This window comes from Panulirus ornatus, chromosome 18 (genome assembly GCF_036320965.1).
Source record: "Panulirus ornatus isolate Po-2019 chromosome 18, ASM3632096v1, whole genome shotgun sequence".
In the NCBI taxonomy this organism is placed as follows: Eukaryota; Metazoa; Arthropoda; class Malacostraca; order Decapoda; family Palinuridae; genus Panulirus; species Panulirus ornatus.
Window position 1 is genome coordinate 369,154 of NC_092241.1, and position 12,679 is coordinate 381,832.

The window sequence follows — 12,679 nt, forward strand, 5'->3', positions numbered from 1 at the left end:
CTTTTGTCTGTTTCCTTGCGCTACCTTACTAACGCAGGAGACAATGACAAAGCAAAATAAATAAATAAATAGATAAATAAATAGAAGGAGGAGGGGTTTCCAGCTCCCCCCAGCCCCCTTTAGTTGCCTTTTAGTATATTAATACTTGCTTGCTGCTTCTGGGGTTAATGAAGTAGCACAAGTAACAGACAAAGAAGAGGCTACATATGTTTACATCGATTCTCTATCTGTCAAGTGCAATTCACCACAACCGCAACCCACTATCCACAACCAAGTCCCATAGGCTTTTCCATGGTTTCCCCCAGCTGTTTCACATGCCTGGTCAGTTCACTGATAACACATCGAACCCTGTACATCATCTCATTCCAATTCACGCTATCCCATATATGTCTTTAGTCCTTCTGCATGATGACTGATTATTCAAAATCTTTTTCACGCTATCCTTTTGTCTCTGATGTGGTCACCCGTTTCTTGTCTCCTCCACTTCTGACACACATGTACATCCTCTTTCTCGACTTTTACTTACTCATTCTCTCCATTTGTCCATTTCAACACACCCTCTTCAGCTTTCTTAATCACACTCTTCTTTTACTCACAACTCTCTCTTACCCTTTTATTACTTGCTCAATTAAACCACCTCACACAAAACATTACCCTCAGACATGTCACTTCTAACATATCCACTCTCTCCCTCAAGTTTTCAACTGCAGCCTATACCTCACATCCATATAACATCATTGGGATTCCTAAAGCTTCAAACATACCCATTTTTTGCCCTGCTTCTGACAACCAGTTAACTTTTGAACAGCTTAAGAAATCTGCTCACCATTCACAGTAGATAAGTTACATATCAAATTTCCTTAAGGCAATGATCACTGTCATGGACAGTTGCAACAGGTTCAACAAGAATCATCAATTTATTGTACATTTTCCTTTGCCGAGGTATCTTGAGACTATTTTCAGAATGAATGGAGAGTTTTCTTTGCATTTTCAGACATAGTAGAAAAATCTGTTATTATTTCCCTGCTGTTTAGGACACATGAAACATCACCATAGATGTTTGCTGGGCCTTTTGTGAGATTCAATTGAAACCCCAGAAACCCATCTGGATACACCATATTCTTTTAGTGTATAGATGATGTTCCATGGGAGAAGATACAAGATATGTATGTGCATAACCATAAAACTATGCAGCTCTTGTGTATCATGCCTTAGATTAACTTAAAATATATTAAGAGTAATTAGTAACTATATTTTAGCTTTTCTTTCATATCCTTGATAAAAAAAAAATTCTGTTACTAATTTCTGAGTTTGTGGGAATTCTTGGTTAATCCAGGATCTGGAAATTCAATATTTTTCAACTTGCACTTCATGAACCCTGAAACTGTCTGAACAAACAATGCAGTTAATTCAATATCAACTTTTACCTTTAAACTGTTATATACTTCAGGTTGTACAAAAAGATGACATTCATCCAAGTCGACTAGCACAAACTTTGAGCCCAGTTTCATAGTCTCATCAAGGTGTAGAAGAAACTGCTTCATTACAGGATCACTGGAAAGGAAAAAAATATCAAATATCTTATGTGAATTATCTGCATGATAGGGCTGTCAGCTAATTCCAAATTATGATGGCACTAACTAAACTAGCTAACTGCCTATCTATCTATATCTCAGGCCCATCAAGGAGATGGCCAAAGCAAAAGAGTCTCCACTTATCCCTGTACTTACATGCCTCACTCACATACACCATTCCAAGCATACTTCTACCATTTCTCTCCCTTCAATATTCTTCCACTCTATTAGCCCATGTCATAAGTGCTCTTTCTCTCACACTAACACCTGCACTATATCATCATACATTCTCCTTGTAAACTCCCAGTCTTGCATTCTTTCCACATGTCCATAGCACCTCAAAGTATAATGTTTCATCCACTCTACAAGTCATTCCCTTTACATTCCCTTATATACTTCATTTCTTTCCTCATTCCACTCATACAACATGCTCCCCTCAAATAGCTCATTTCCAATGCCTGGATTCTTGACCTCTTTATCAACTTTTACTTACCCATTCTCTTTATCTGTCCATGTTCATGTTTCAGCTGCATAAGTAGGGATGGGAGGACTATGTTGTCCCTCAATCCACTCTTCATTTTCATTATTCTACTACAGGACCCAGTCCCTTCTCTACCCTGTACTGCTCTTTCCCTTATCTCCCTTTCCATAACACCTAACTTGCCCAAGACTGCTCCTAAATACTTAAATTCTCTCAACTCTTCCAGTCTTTCTCTGCCCATTTCCAAAACACAGTTTAGTACACGTTCTTTTTTCACTCTATATGGTTTTGCAGAATCTATACTTTCACACTGTTTCCTTTCAAACACCATTCCTTTATTTTCATTTGCATTTACTTTTAATCATCTATGCATACACACACGATAAAGTACACTTACAACCTTCTGCAACTCCTCTTCACTCAGCAAACAACAAGTATTTTCTGCAAACAGGATTGCCACTAGCCACCATACCTCACAGCCACACCCCATCTCTGCACCCCCATTCCCTAGTCTTGCTTTCATCTCCCTTATCACTCCATCCACATATACAGGTTGAGTATCCCTTATCCGAAATGCCTGGGACCAGAAGTGTTTCAGATTTTGGAATATTTGCATATACAACATAATGATTTATGGAAAACAGTATGGTATGGAGACAAATGGGTTAGAGCGGAGACATACCTCAATGTCTCATTCGTTCAACGGTCTTCCACTGGAGATACCGATTCCAGCATTGGGTAGGACCATATTCCCCAGCAAGTGATGGTTACCAGGTCATACGCCTTGGCGTGTTGCTTTATGATTGGATCGGTTGCCCTGCTACCTCAACTTGTTCACAGTGATCTCTGCTGCCTGATATAACCAGCGGATGAACCCAGACCTAGTGTTAACGTTGTCTTTGCAGTGATGAGTTTTGCTCTGTTTACAGCGTGCTGAGACTTGCACGACATAAAAAGAGCAGAATTTATCACTGTAAATCCATGTAGTGGGACAAGGCAAGAATACTGCACAAGTGCCTAAGCAAACAAATTAGTAAGACATTAGAAGCAACTTACATTGCTACCAAAGACAACAGTAACACAGGGTCTAGGTTCATCTGCTGGTCACATCAGGCAGCGGAGATCGCTGAGAATGAGTGGAGATAGCAGGACAAGTGTTCCAATCAGAGAGCGACATGCCAAGGTGCTGGGGAATGTGGTCCTACTGAAAGCTGGAATCAGTATCTCCTAAGGAAGACCATTGATTGGTTGAAACATTGAGGTATGTCTTGGCTCTAACCCATTTGTTTCCAAACCATCCTGTCCTAAACATTTGTCATGATGCATAATAGATAATGAGATATCTTGGAGATGGGAACTAAATCTAAATACAAAATCCATTTATGTTTCATACACACCCTATACACATAGCCTGAAGATAATTCTTACAATATCTTTAATGGTTTGCACATGAAACAAAGCTGTGTAATGCTGAACCACCAGAAAGCTAAGGTGTCACAACCTCAGCTGTTTTCAAATGGCTTTTCTAAATATTTTCTCCAGTTATCTGCCTCATTAACAATGGATTTTGTCTAGAAGTCTCTCTTTGATTTAGTAACTCACATGATTTCTTGTTCTGTTATGAATGCATGCTGCCCTAGTCCTTCAATAAGTCCACACATTTTTACCATGTTGTCTATAATCACTGTTTCTGTAGATTTAACAAAATCCTTCAACATCTCTTATCATGATCAACCCCGGTATACCATATCGCTCCAATTCACCCCACTCCCTGCACGCCTTTCACCCTCCTGCATGTTCAGGCCCCGATCACTCAAAATCTTTTTCACTCCATCTTTCCACCTCCAATTTGGTCTCCCACTTCTCCTCGTTCCCTCCACCTCCAACACATATATCCTCTTGGTCACTCTTTCCTCACTCATCTTCTCCTTGTGACCAAACCATTCAAAACACCCTCTTCTGCTCTCTCAACCACACTCTTTTTATTACCACACATCTCTCTTACCCTTACATTACTTACTCGATCAAACCACCTCACACCACATATTGTCCTCAAACATCTCATTTCCAGCACATCCATCCTCCTCTGCACAACTCTATCTATAGCCCATGCCTCGCAACCAAATAACATTGTTGGAACCACTATTCCTTCAAACATACCAATTTTTGCTTTCGGAGATAATGTTCAAGACTTCCACACATTCTTTAATGCTTCCAGAACTTTCGCCCCCTCCCCCACCCTATGATTCACTTCCGCTTCCAAGGTTCCATCCGCTGCCAAATCCACTCACAGATATCTAAAAATTGCACTTCCTCCAGTTTTTCTCCATTCAAACTTACCTCCCAGATGACTTGTCCCTCAACCCTACTGTACCTAATAACCTTGCTCTTATTCACATTTACTCTTAGCTTTCTTCTTTCACACACCTTATCAAACTCAGTCTCCAGCTTCTGCAGTTTCTCACATGAATCAGCCACCAGCGCTGTATCATCAGCGAACAACAACTGACTCACATCCCAAGCTCTCTCATCCACAACAGACTGCACACTAGCCCCTCTTTCCAAAATTCTTGCATTTATCTCCCTAACAACCCCATCCATAAATAAATTAAACAACCAAGGAGACGTCACACACCCCTGCCGCAAACCTACATTCACTGAGAACCATTCACTTTCCTCTCCTCCTACACATACACATGCCTTACATCCTTGATAAAAACTTTTCACTGCTTCTAGCAGCTTGCCTCCCACACCATATATTCTTAATACCTTACACAGAGCATCTCTATCAACTCTTTCATATGCTTTCTCCAGATCCATAAATGCTACATACAAATCCATTTGCTTTTCTAAGTATTTCGCACATAATTCTTCAAAGCAAACACCTGATTCACACATCCTCCACCACTTCTGAAACCACTCTGCTCTTCCCCAATCTGATGCTCTGTACATGCCTTCACCCTCTCAATCAATACCCTCCCATATGATTTACCATGAATACTCAACAAACTTATACCTCTGTAATTTGAGCACTCACTTGTATCCCCTTTGCCTTTGGACAATGGCACTATGCAAGCATTCCGCCAATCCTCAGGCACCTCACCATGAGTCATACATACATTAAATAACCTTACCAACCAGTCAACACTACAATCACCCCCTTTTTTAATAAATTCCACTGTAATACCATCCAAACCCACTGCCTTGCCAACTTTCATCTTCCGCAAAGCTTTTACTACCTCTTCTCTGTTTACAAAATCATTCTCCATAACCCTCTCACTTTGTACACCACCTCGACCAAAACACCCTATATCTGCCACTTTATCTTGAAACACATTCAAAAAACCTTCAAAATACTCATTCCATCTATTTCTCACATCACCACTACTTGTTCTCACCTCCCCATTTGCCCCCATTGACTTACTCTCACCATTCTCTTCACCCCAACATTCTCTCTTCTTTTCTGAAAACCTCTACAAATCTTCACTTTTGCCTCCACAAGATAATGATCAGACATCCCTCCAGTTGCACCTCTCAGCACATTAACATCCAAAAGTCTCTTTTTCGCACACCTATCAATTAACACATAATCCAATAACATATATACACACAAATACATACAAATGAACATATTCATATTTGCTTGGCTTCATCCATTCTCGGAGCCACCCCTCCCCATAGGAAACTTCAGCATCACCTATCCCCTGCGTCAGCGAGGTAGCTTCAAGAAATAGACAAGAAAAGGCCACATCCAAACACATCATGTGTAATGCACCGAAACCACAACTCCCTATGCCCCACAGATCTTTCCTACTGTAAGCCATGTTAATAATCTATCAACCTGCCTCTAATGCAGAAGCTGGTGACTGAGTTTGGTAAAGTGTGTGAAAGAAGAAAGTTAAGAGTAAATGTGAATAAGAGGAAGGTTATTAGGTACTGTAGGGTTGAGGGTCAAGTCAATTGGGAGGTAAGTTTGAGTGGAGAAAAACTGGAGGAAGTAAAGTGTTTTAGATATCTGGGAGTGGATCTGGCAGCGGATGGAACCATGGAAGCGGAAGTGAATCATAGGGTGGGGGAGGGGGCGAAAATCCTGGGAGCCTTGAAGAATGTGTGGAAGTCGAGAACATTATCTCGGAAAGCAAAAATGGCTATGTTTGAAGAAATAGTGGTTCCAACAATGTTGTATGGTTGCGAGGCGTGGGCTATGGATAGAGTTGTGCGCAGGAGGATGGATGTGCTGGAAATGAGATGTTTGAGGACAATGTGTGGTGTGAGGTGGTTTGATCGAGTAAGTAATGTAAGGGTAAGAGAGATGTGTGGAAATAAAAAGAGCGTGGTTGAGAGAGCAGAAGAGGGTGTTTTGAAATGGTTTGGGCACATGGAGAGGATGAGTGAGGAAAGATTGACCAAGAGGATATATGTGTCGGAGGTGGAGGGAACGAGGAGAAGTGGGAGACCAAATTGGAGGTGGAAAGATGGAGTGAAAAAGATTTTGAGTGATCGGGGCCTGAACATGCAGGAGGGTGAAAGGCGGGCAAGGAATAGAGTGAATTGGATCGATGTGGTATACCGGGGTTGACGTGCTGTCAGTGGATTGAATCAGGGCATGTGAAGCGTCTGGGGTAAACCATGGAAAGTTCTGTGGGGCCTGGATGTGGAAAGGGAGCTGTGGTTTCGGGCATTATTGCACGACAGCTAGAGACTGAGTGTGAACGAATGGGGCCTTTGTTGTCTTTTCCTAGCACTACCTCGCACACATGAGGGGGGAGGGGGATGGTATTCCATGTGTGGCGAGGTGGTGATGGGAATGAATAAAGGCAGACAGTGTGAATTGTGTGCATGGGTATATATGTGTGTCTGTGTGTGTATATATATGTATACATTGAGATGTACAGGTATGTATATTTGCGTGTGTGGACGTGTATGTATATACATGTGTATGGGGGTGGGTTGGGCCATTTCTTTCGTCTGTTTCCTTGCGCTACCTCGCAAACGCGGGAGAAAGCGACAAAGAAAAAAAAAAACCCTCTAATGGAGAAATGACTGAGGACAGACAGCTGCAACCAAAGTTCAAACACATAGAGGTTCCAACTGCTACTCCAAAGAGGTGTGTTTGTTACCTCTGTTACCTACTGGTAATGAGAGTAGGGGATGAGACTTTTGCTTGCAGTCCATGTGCTTAGAAATATTTTTGCTACTTCTTTTCAGGGTAATTCTTGCTTGTAAATAAGAAAATTGTCTACAAGTGAGATTTCAAGATGTACTGGCAGCATTGTTTACCATCTGGGCATGTTCTTTTTATCTTCCTTCTAACTTCATCTCTCCCTGAAATGCCGGTTTTAGTACCTAGGAAGATTAGTAAGGTGACAAAACCTAAAAGGGTTAGGTTTTTCAATAGCTCATGCTTCATTTGGTTATCATTTGCCTATGAGTCTTCCTAGTTTGACCAGACCCAGCTCTTAGGGGAGGGAATGCTGTTAGGAGGAAAAAGTGTCAATAATAGTTAACTTAGCCCAGCCAGTATGTTTTGAAATTTCACTTGAAGACTCATTTTCTTGCTTCCAGGTAAAAATACAGAAATTTTCTTCCTGGAACAACTTTTTTGGACCCATGGTTAGATACTGGTAGAAGACAAATCTCAGCCTTAACATAAACATCAAAAATATCACTGACTTAAGGACAGTGAGCTAAAGTTGAATCCTTCCTCTCTCAGTATCAAGTGGTAAATGACTTGGCAAATCATGTCATTTGACTTGAGACTGTACCATGATTCTCGACAAATGACATCCCTATAGTTAACTTAGCCCAGCCAGTATGTTTTGAAATTTCACTTGAAGACTCATTTTCTTGCTTCCAGGTAAAAATACAGAAATTTTCTTCCTGGAACAACTTTTTTGGACCCATGGTTAGATACTGGTAGAAGACAAATCTCAGCCTTAACATAAACATCAAAAATATCACTGACTTAAGGACAGTGAGCTAAAGTTGAATCCTTCCTCTCTCAGTATCAAGTGGTAAATGACTTGGCAAATCATGTCATTTGACTTGAGACTGTACCATGATTCTCGACAAATGACATCCCTATCACAAGCAAGTACAAGGATTTGTTCCACAAATAAAATCAATTGCATGAAAACTTTCCCACTAGGAATTGTTCCACAAATAAAATCAACTAAATGAAAACTTTCTTTTACATAGTTATAACAAATATTTTTGTGGAAACTGGATTTCAATGTGATTTTAAGAATATTACAAAATATAATTTGAAGCATCATTCTTTACTGAATAATGTCATTAATGACAGAAAGGGTTATATGTATTAAAGATACAGGTCAATTACTGGAAAAGTAGGTAATACACTTGTACAGTATCAAAAGAAACTCAACAAAATCACATAATCGCCAAAATGATGGTAGAAATATAGCTGCATTTGTCTGCCGCTGGAAAAGATGGTTGCTCACTGTTATGTGTTGACATCTAGCACCAAGTTAGAGGAATACTTTCATGTGTGACATATATTTCAACCATAATACTGAAAATGAAGATAAATCTTGACAGTCTAGGAGGTTTTTAGAGGACCTCAATTACCTACTTTTACGTGAATGTTGTCCAACACATACTACCGTTGCCTCATATATTGTTTAATAGTACAGTATGATTTAAAGTAAAAAACAACAAACCCCAAAAAACACTTTAAACATGTATCCAAGAAGAGGCATAAATGCTACCAGCAGCCCAGAAGACAGTTGCCACATAGGACAATTGTCCCACAACACAATACATAAAATGAAAACTCCTGGTCAATGTTTACCCTACCCTAACCTAACCCATCTCAAAATAACTTAAGGATGAATTTGAGGTGCAGTTTGGCTGTTAGCAAGCCGAAAGTTTTCATCATGTAAACTAAATGAACTAGAACAGATTTTTACAAAGTCCACTTTGGAGAGCATGATTAGGGATCTATATCTTATCAAGTGATATATAATGAGGCACTAATAGTGAGGGTTATGTATACCAGGAAAAATGGGGGGGAAATCAATGCATACCTAAAAAAACACTTTTAAAACATCAACAGAATCTATGAAAACCACCATAAGTCCCAAGTGCACAGCAGATATACAGAAACATTAAAAGCCAGTCTGCTGCCAGACTTCACGAACGCTGCATCAATCATCTGCTTGTTGATCTTTGATGGCATTCACACAATACTCAGTCATAGATGTAACACTAAGGAGGTCAGGTGAGGGCTTTCATAGGCTCTGTTGATTTCTTCTACAAGTGCGAGGTTTTCATAGGCTCTGCTGATTTCTTCTACAAGTGCAAGGTTTTCATAGGCTCTGTTGATTTCTTCTACAAGTGTGAGGTTTTCATAGGCTCTGTTGATTTCTTCTACAAGTGAGAGGTTTTCATGGGCTCTGTTGATTTCTTCTACAAGTGAGAGGTTTTCATAGGCTCTGTTGATTTCTTCTACAAGTGTGAGGTTTTCATAGGCTCTGTTGATTTCTTCTACAAGTGCAAGGTTTTCATAGGCTCTGTTGATTTCTTCTACAAGTGCAAGGTTTTCATAGGCTCTGTTGATTTCTTCTACAAGTGTGAGGTTTTCATAGGCTCTGTTGATTTCTTCTACAAGTGAGAGGTTTTCATAGGCTCTGTTGATTTCTTCTACAAGTGAGAGGTTTTCATAGGCTCTGTTGATTTCTTCTACAAGTGAGAGGTTTTCATAGGCTCTGTTGATTTCTTCTACAAGTGCAAGGTTTTCATAGGCTCTGTTGATTTCTTCTACAAGTGTGAGGTTTTCATAGGCTCTGTTGATTTCTTCTACAAGTGAGAGGTTTTCATAGGCTCTGTTGATTTCTTCTACAAGTGAGAGGTTTTCATAGGCTCTGTTGATTTCTTCTACAAGTGCATTGCCTTTATATTCCCCCCCCCCCCATAATAATACATTTAATATCGTCCAACAAGAAACAAAGATCCAAGTTAAGCTCCGCAGTGGTTATGGTCTTCTTTAAACACAACTCAAGCACTGTAGAACAAAATCAATTAATATCTATGGCTAGCAGCGACCTGCCGTTTAACTACGATTTTTCCCCAGGCCATTGCTCGCTGAGGGGAAAACATTATATAAGGCGATGGAAATAGTTTTATGTTAGTTATATGATCAACAGGGTCTAAAAATGATATGTATTGTGTATGGAATCATATACTAGTTTTCTGATTTCATACATATTAGTCTTCCTTTCATCATCAGAATTTAATCATAAACAAGTCAGCTATATAACGTTCGACCCATCGGTGCAAACTAGTCGGCAAAATTAGCATTACGTTCCCATATAACTTGTGCGAGTATTCATAAACACATTACACTCTTACCATTTTATCAAAATTCCTTTAATTACATTCACCATAATTGATGCTATAAAATGCTCCAGAGAAATTGGCTGCTGATGTACGAGTGGTAAACTAGGCAGTTATTGCTAAGTTCACAACATCACCCAACCGACTCCCTCAGCCACCATGTCAACACTAACATAATGACGTCATCAGGCAACAGCTCTGTGTGTGTGTGTGTGTGTGTGTGTGTGTGTGTACTTGCAATGGCCGTACGTGTATCATCCAGGTAGGGAGTTTTACACTCGTGGGTTTCCATGTGTTGGACACTGTACTATCTATCATACATCCTCCTAAGTCTGCATTACCAATGTCTTCACTCAATCTGCCCCATTCTTCCATCATTCTTATACAGTAAAATTATTTCAGTGCATCTTCATTTGCAAGTTTCTTACTTAATTTCACAGTAAGTCGTCTGGTTACCTGGTTCCTACATTTCGTCGACCTCTTAAAAACTCTACGGCTGAGATGATGGCAACCATCAAGTCTTTCTCTTCCATGATGTGTAGATTTCAAGTGTCCAGCCTTCCCCTCTACCTTAAAACTCTCTTAAATCTGAAAACATCATTGTTGGCCTCCCTGGGACCTTCATGATGCGCTGCATGTGCTTCTTAATGAGCTGTTTGTGCTTGTTTAGGTGGGGTGACCAAACCTGATGAGTATATTCTAGTTTTGGCCTTATATATAATACGGTATAGCTTGCTAGATATTTCCTTATCCATATATGCGTCAAGAGTGTTCTGTAGGTGTGTATCAACACAGTTACATCGGACTGAGGCAATGTAGCCAGGAGTCAGGAGTCAGTCATGACCGTTCTTGTTCGTTATATTTGTTAACGATTTGGATATGGAAATAACCAGCGACTTCAGTAAATTTGCCGATGATACAAAAATAGTGGCCGTACTTGACTCAAAAGAAAATTCAGTGAATTTGCAAAGGGACTTAAGTAGATTATCAGAATGGGCGGGTACATGGAAAATGGAATTCAACATAGATGAATGCACAACACGTAGTGTAGGTAATGACAGGAACACTGATTACAAACTGTTACTATTGGTAAAAAAAGAATGTGACGGACATTTAGGGGTAATGGTGAACAAGGATGTTAAGCGGCGGCAACAATGTATTAAAATGTGTAATAAGGCTAATAATGTTACGGTTTATTAATAGGATGCTAGCAATAAAACTCCAAGAGTATTATTGCAACTTGCGTTGGTGAGACCACATTTGGATTATACGGTACAGTTTTGGGTTCACTACTATGCAGTTGATATAGATTATTTAGAGTACAAACGCTTATGAAGATAGGTTAAAAAAAAGACTGAATTTACACTCACTTAAGAGCAGGGCTAGAGGGGATATCATTGAAATTTTTAAAATGTACGAAGGGTATTAATAAAGATTACATAAATAAACTTCTTAAAATGGCGCCACCGCATGATATAAGAAATAATGTATTGAAATAGATAATGATAAAAATATAGATTCAGTTCGGAAATGGGTTAAAATATTGGTTCGGAAATAGGGTAGTAGATTTACGGACCAAGCTGCCAAGAACAGTAGCGGAAGCTAGGTGGGACTTAAGGTATTTTCAAACAAAGGCTGGATGTATGTATGGGTTCAGGTGGTTGGTTGTGGGACGGTGGTTCCCAAACTTTTATGGACGTGACCTTGAACCCAAATTTTTTTGGCCGAGCGACCATCAGGACGACTACAAAATTTCACTGTTTCTTCATTTAGTTTTCAATAGATTTTTACTGATTTATACTTTGATTTGATAATCAATAAATTTCGGTATTTCTTATATTGATGGAAAAAATGAAAGGTAATCTATTGCAAAATTAGACAAGCAAAGAAAAACAAACTTTTAATGGCAAGTATGACGCTGCTTCATGAATGAGCCATTCTGTCTATTGATTCTTTGCTTATATATATAATACACAAAAATTATAGTTACGTTGATGATACTTTTCTATGATCACACAAATGACAGGAATTTGATAGCCTCTTTCTTCAATCGGACTTCATTGCAAAAATCTAAAAGGAAGAAAGCATTAGTATTTGTTACCGTGATGATCCTTCCTTTTGGGTGAGTTCTTCAAGATTCGGATTTATGTTGATAGAATAAAGTGCAAAGCCTGCTGAGGATTCAGATGGTTCCCTGCATTATCCCTGACTGTCACAAGAGTCATAATAGGATTAACCTTGAGTTGAGCTCAGAATTCAGTGTGCGAGG

The 12,679-nt window shown here is 39.5% G+C and overlaps 1 protein-coding gene across 2 annotated transcripts in view; it reads right to left on the reverse strand.

Annotated features, from left to right (window-relative positions):
* Positions 1–10,991, reverse strand: part of LOC139754950 (zinc finger HIT domain-containing protein 1-like) — a 90,514-nt gene extending 79,523 nt beyond the window's left edge. The window contains exons 1-2 of one of the 2 annotated variants that reach the window (XM_071672773.1): positions 10,867–10,991; positions 1,428–1,554 (exon numbers count right to left, since the gene is read on the reverse strand). In XM_071672773.1, coding sequence (XP_071528874.1) covers positions 1,428–1,554; positions 10,867–10,943 — 204 coding nt within the window. In that variant the 5' untranslated portion in view covers positions 10,944–10,991. Of the gene's footprint in view, positions 1–1,427; positions 1,555–10,866 lie in introns of those variants that run through there. The other variant, XM_071672772.1, reaches the window with a different exon arrangement.
* Positions 10,992–12,679: the final 1,688 nt, after the last annotated feature.